The 6,000-nt window shown below is 35.8% G+C and overlaps 1 protein-coding gene across 1 annotated transcript in view; it reads right to left on the bottom strand.

The window, feature by feature from the left end:
• Window positions 1-2,713: 2,713 nt before the first annotated feature.
• The window catches only part of LOC149147812 (uncharacterized), a 43,372-nt gene continuing 40,085 nt past the window's right edge, over window positions 2,714-6,000 (bottom strand). Inside the window, exons 2-4 of the mRNA XM_089441956.1 lie at window positions 5,036-5,286; window positions 3,476-3,701; window positions 2,714-3,365 (exon numbers count right to left, since the gene is read on the bottom strand). Coding sequence (XP_089298082.1) covers window positions 2,977-3,365; window positions 3,476-3,701; window positions 5,036-5,286 — 866 coding nt within the window. The 3' untranslated portion in view covers window positions 2,714-2,976. The remainder of the gene's footprint in view (window positions 3,366-3,475; window positions 3,702-5,035; window positions 5,287-6,000) is intronic.

The following is a 6,000-nucleotide window of genomic DNA, read 5'->3' as shown; positions in this document are numbered from 1 at the left end:
ACTAGTAGAGTTCACAATGGATATACGATAATAAATGTCCAAAGGGTCTAGGTTTGAATGGTGTCTTGGTAGCGCAATGGAAGGCGTATCCTGAAAGGTTTGGTCCTAATTAGTGTTAAATTAGACCCCAACAAGATAAATCAAAGTAGCATGGGAATTCAATTGATAGTAAGCTATGTTGTAAATCTAGGAAATACATGTTTTCCAATGATATGCAACTTGAGCTACCCTGGTGGTGGAAGCAACTTTAGAAACTCAAGGCTCCCTATAAAATAAAACACTTATTTTAGATAGATCTTGAGAATAAGGTTCCAACTTGGGAAGTACTCCATAAGAGAGCTCAAAATGGCCCTGTTCTAAGTTTTCTCTATAGGGAAAAAGGTGAATGTATTTCTCATTTCCTTATTGTTACCACTTAAGGTGAATGTATTTCTCATTTCCTTATTGTTTACCACTTCACGAAGTATAGTTTGCAATTAAAACATTGATTAGAGGATTATGGGTATAAGAAGTTTAAGATTTAGTTGAATCTTTGAGTTCTCAGTGGAAGGACATATAGGTTAAGGACTTGAGGTTTTTTCCATTGATTCTCGATTGTGGCCTATGCCCAGATAGGAATGAGTCATTGTTTTAGTGTGGAGTGTCATATGTTGTCTAGGTACTCCAAATAGTTAGTGTTTATTGAGAGAGTTAGTGGTCATGTGAAGGTAAAAACTCCGAAATAGTTGAGCTCCTTAAATATTGATGAAGGTATGGTATGGGGTTCCTTTGATAGACCCTCTTAAGGAATGTAGGTCCCTATGGTGCTAGGGGAGTTACACATTTAAATATGACACATTCTTTTGCCTTCCAGATCAAGTGGGTTGGACAAGTGGGTTGGACTAGTTTTCCTTCATACTAGATATTTTTCCAAACAATTATTAGTTCGTTGTTTTTTTATCTTATCAATTGGATGAAAATAATGTGGTATCCAACCAATAACATGAAAGACAATGAACCAATCATTAACATTACTTCTTCAAGATAAATACACTGTAAAAGGCACATGTTCAATCTCCCAAGAACATTAACCAATTCAAGCACATAAAACATCTCAAATTCATTAGCTTAGTCATTAAAAAGTATGAGAATCATTTACATACTCCATCATTCTCCAAGCTTCCAAGATTCATGTTCAATCTCCCAAGAACATTAACCAATTCAAGCACATAAAACATCTCAAATTCATTAGCTTAGTCATTAAAAAGTATGAGAATCATTTACATATCTCCATTATTCTCCATGCTTCCAAGATTCACTCCCTCACTTTAGCACAAACTGTTATTAATTATTTATATGTTTCCACCTTCAAACTGTAGCTATGAAGAACAAACAGGTTCTATGTTTCCACCTTCAAAAGGTAGCTATGAAGAACAAACAGGGCAACACAATGATGACAACTTTGATTCATTGGCATACTCTTGTCATGGCGAATGGTCCTATCAAAGAGTCATTCAAGGCTCCACACTTGGACTAATAAATATTGGTAAATAGTATGCAAATCCTGATTAAATTTTCACCCAATTTACAGTGTATTTATAAAGATGCTCTCTTGTTTGATCACTATTGGTGAGGTATAGGGAAGAATTCAAATTAAATGTATGTAAAATTATTTGTAATATGTTAATCATATGTAATATTCATTTCTATATTTGAAAATCATATTAAATTGTAATATTGAGTCATTAGATATTTTAATGTTATCAATAAATCATAAAAAATTTACTTCTTGATCTAAAATTTTCTTATATTATGATCTGGTGTGTATTTTGGTATTGAGTTGTTGGGAGCTCTAATTAATATTATTGATGTTTATGTTAGCTATTGTTATTAGAAATGAATTGGCCATCTATCTGGTTGACTTTAAAAATGAGAATTACACCAAAAGAAAACAAAAATAAATAAATAAAAATTGGACAACAGATAAATTGAAAAAAAAAAAAATATATATATATATATATATATATAAATTTGGAAGAAAAACCATATATATTCATGTATGCAGAGTTGCAGGATATATATTTTTTATCCATAATTCATACAAAAGAAATTGGATATTTGTTTGTGCATCTAAAATTTTACTATATTTTGGTTAATGTATTCCGTTGTGGAAATAGGTATTGGGTTGTTGAGAGCTACAGTTGATATTATTGATGCTTAAATCAGCCAATGAAATTAGAAAAAAAAGGGGAAAAAGACCAAAAAAATCTATCAAAACATGTATAAATATTCAAACTCACACAAAAAAAAAAAAAACATATACATACCATTTGCATCCATAAAAACCCACACCATTATACACAATTATGCAAAATTTCTCTCATATATATCTAGGATACATAAAACCAAAATAACACCCAGTGCAATCCATTTTTAAACCAAAAATACATCAACAAAGAGACTCTAGATAGCCTCTAACATCCAAAAAAATCATGCCACAACAAATACCTACATATCATCAAAATCATTGCCTATATTGGGATTCTCATTATCAATATGACCTAAGAATTAAAATAAGATAGTAAAAGCTTAACATGTTAAATCGAGATTTTGATAGTGATGAATACAGCATTTACTAAGGTCATGACAAAAGAGTTCAACAATCTATACCACTAACATCAAGCTACATAAAAGACTTGGTATTCTTTATTAAACATTTACATGTGCCAAAAAATGAAAATAAAAAACATTGAATAGCTGTGTGTATTGCCACCCAGCGACTTGAATTTTTTTTTAAATATACAAAAGAAAAAACACATCCTAATTTCCAAAAATGGAGGCCGAGTGCAACTGTTGCATATGCAAGTCCCAATTTGGCAAGGCCTTGGAGCCCTAAACAACATAAGTCCGTTGAATGAATGAAGAGCGGTCAAAATGCTTTTCGCAACAATCTGGTGATATAACGTTAGATAGATCATTAGTTGTTGCGGGGAGGAATCAAGTGAGTCTTAGGAGTGGATTACATTCTTCATGATGTTGAAGCTTCTCAGAACCTTCTTCTCCCGCTTGAAGTGCAACTTCACCCTCCACCTTTACTCGGTCTTGCTGCATCTGAGAAGACTCTGTTTGGGCATGCTTCTCTGATTCTTTTACAGGTGCTGACTGTGGATCCCCAACAGTTGGCATTCCCTGAACATTTTCAATTTGCATAGAATTACTCGCTGTTATCTTCTGTTTTGTTTTGGCAGTCTCATTCTCTTCGGAGACTGATTGTACTCCTCTATCCCTTTTTCTTGGAGGGGCTTCAACTGGAGAAGGCAAAACAACAGAACCAACACCCTGAGAGGGAAAAATGTTAGGTACAGTGCCCTGAGAGACAGAATCATCTGCAATATGACTGTCATACATTAGTATCCCAATAAAAAAATAACAACAGTATCATCAAAGCAACATGCAAGATAAAATAATTCACATAACAGAATATGTAGCAACCCACCAGCCTGTGCTTCAAGTGCCTGTAAGGCTACTCGGGCAGCGTTCGTTTGTGCTTCCTTTTTAGTGTTTGCAGCACCCCCGGTATATTCAATCCCAGAGACTTCAACAGTACATACATAAGTTGGCGAATGCAACTTTCCAGAACCTTCGCAGCGATAGTTAGGAAGTGGTAAACTACGCTTTTGTGTATACTCCTGAAGCAGATTCTTATATCGTCCCATCTCATGCTGGCATGACAGAAAATAAAATGCCTGAGCATTGCCATTACAGCATTCAAAGAAGGAGCTATGGCAAAGTTCCAATTACTCTTTTTTACAGAATGAGCATACATCAATTCAAGAAAACTTACGAAAAAAGATAACTGCATTTCACTATTTAGCAGGGATTTTATATTTCCACATCACCATGGCATTTGACACAAATGGCTGTCTATGATCATTTATAGTGTAATTTAAGCATAAGTGTTGCACCAGAGGAAAGGAATGAACAAGCTTACCTTCTTGTCTGGAAGGTAAGAAAGAAAAATGTACCTTGTGTTTGTAAAAAATAAAGACAGAAAAGCTACCTATTAAATGACAAAGACAGAATGAATAGCTACTTTATTAAATGACAGAGATAGAATGAATGGCTACTTTGCTAAATGACAAATATACAATTATTTTTTTGTTGCAAAAAGCTTCCAGAAACATGTCCATTGGGACAGTAACTCATAACAGGGATTTCCAGCTTGGATTCCATGTCTGAGGGGTATTTACTCAACCATATTTGCCTGGCACTTGCACCCAGTCTCGTCCATTTCCAGCATTGCGTTAGGGTGGAGTGGAGTACAGTTAGAATGGAACGAACCCTAGTAAATGGCTCAACACTCCATCAATCTGACCAATAATCCAAGGCCCCTTGCTAGTTTTTAAAAGCAATCACTGCCATTTTTAAGAAAAATCTAGGTTTTTCTAGCTACCTAGGAGAATCCTGAAGAAAACAGGACAGATTTCAAATATCAGCATCATAACAGAACAGCCTCGTCTTTAGAACCAAACCTTTATGAACTGCATATGTATGCTTTGATAGATGAATCAGAGAATAGAACTAGCAAGGTAAAGACCAGAGTATGCGGATCAAGTATAATCCTGAGGAGAAGCAATCAATCTTACAAAGTGAATTCAACCCTGACAAAGTGAATTCAACCCTTATAAAATTTCTCTTTAACCCGAAATACAAGAAATGAGTTCAACCCAAGCTCCCTAACCCAACTTAACTAGCCCCTAGTGAATTCACCCATGAAATACAATAAACCACTGCAAGTTATTTTAAGAACCCATTGTGCTTGTCGTTTAGTGGAAGCTCAGACTGATTGTCGTGAAGATGATCCAAGTTCGAATTCAGGCTGGCAGGCTGCCGGTAAAACTGTCAGAAAGCCCTGGAATTCTCACAAAGCAGAAAGAAAACGCTGGAAATACCACAAAGAAGCAAGCAGCTGCAGTTGCCAGGCTGAGGAGGGTTAACACTAACGAATTTGCAGAGCATGAGTGTAAGTCTTAAGATGCAGGTACAGAGAACTTACCAGTGGATTAGGAACGAAACCCAACTCCTCTAAAGCAACTCGCGCTGCAGCATGCTCAGCAGCCTTGCGGTTCCTGAAATCTGAGGGAGGAGAAACATAGCTGATCCCATTGACAATAACAGTTGATGTGAATTTCGGCCAATGGGCAGGCCCTTCTTGTGTAGTCTCGTAAGAAGGCTTGGGCAGGGATGCTTTCTGCACATATTCCTGCAACTGGTTCTTAACATATATGAAAAGGGGGAAAGAAAACCCTGTAAGAGAACAGAGAAAAATTTACACAGAAAAATGAATCATGTAGAAAAGATAATTCAAGACATATGCTAAACCAGGAAAACAGAATAAATACTTCAAGTGTTCACCTCCTTTGGTCATGGAAATTTGGTGGGATCTCTGCCTCTTCAACCTCTACGAAGACTTCTCCTGTGCCCTTGTAATGGCATGAATGTTGTGACAGTGCATCATAATAGTGCCTGCGTTTCCTGAGAAGGAGGATAAGCGGGTGAATTCACTAGGGGCTAGTTAAGTTGGGTTAGGGAGCTTGGGTTGAACTCATTTCTTGTATTTCGGGTTAAAATAATTTCTTGTGAATAAATACAGTAATTTATTGGGGTGAATAATTTCTTGGGTTGAACTAATTTCTTGTATTTACAGTAATGTCCCAGAATGCTTTTAGTTCAATGCGACATGGTTTAGGGTTTAAGCCAGTTTTACTGGTTCAGATCAGACCGCAAGTGGAGAGGAAGGGCTGCATTTAAGAAAATAAATATTTTCCTTCTAATAGCGTAGAGGCTGACCGGCTGAGTATTCATAAATACTTTCCCTCTAATAGCGTAGAGGCTGACCGGATGAGTATTCATAAATACTTTCCCTCTAATAGCGTAGAGGCTAACCGGATAAGTGGTCAATGAACTGAAAATTTAATATTTTGTAACTTCTAATTTACGTTTTTTAAACTGAATTTGATT

This window comes from Pinus tabuliformis, chromosome 9 (assembly GCF_031772625.1).
Source record: "Pinus tabuliformis cultivar Carrire ecotype Pingquan chromosome 9, CPIR1, whole genome shotgun sequence".
Lineage (NCBI taxonomy): Eukaryota > Viridiplantae > Streptophyta > Pinopsida > Pinales > Pinaceae > Pinus > Pinus tabuliformis.
This window is presented reverse-complemented; position numbering and strand designations above follow the sequence as displayed.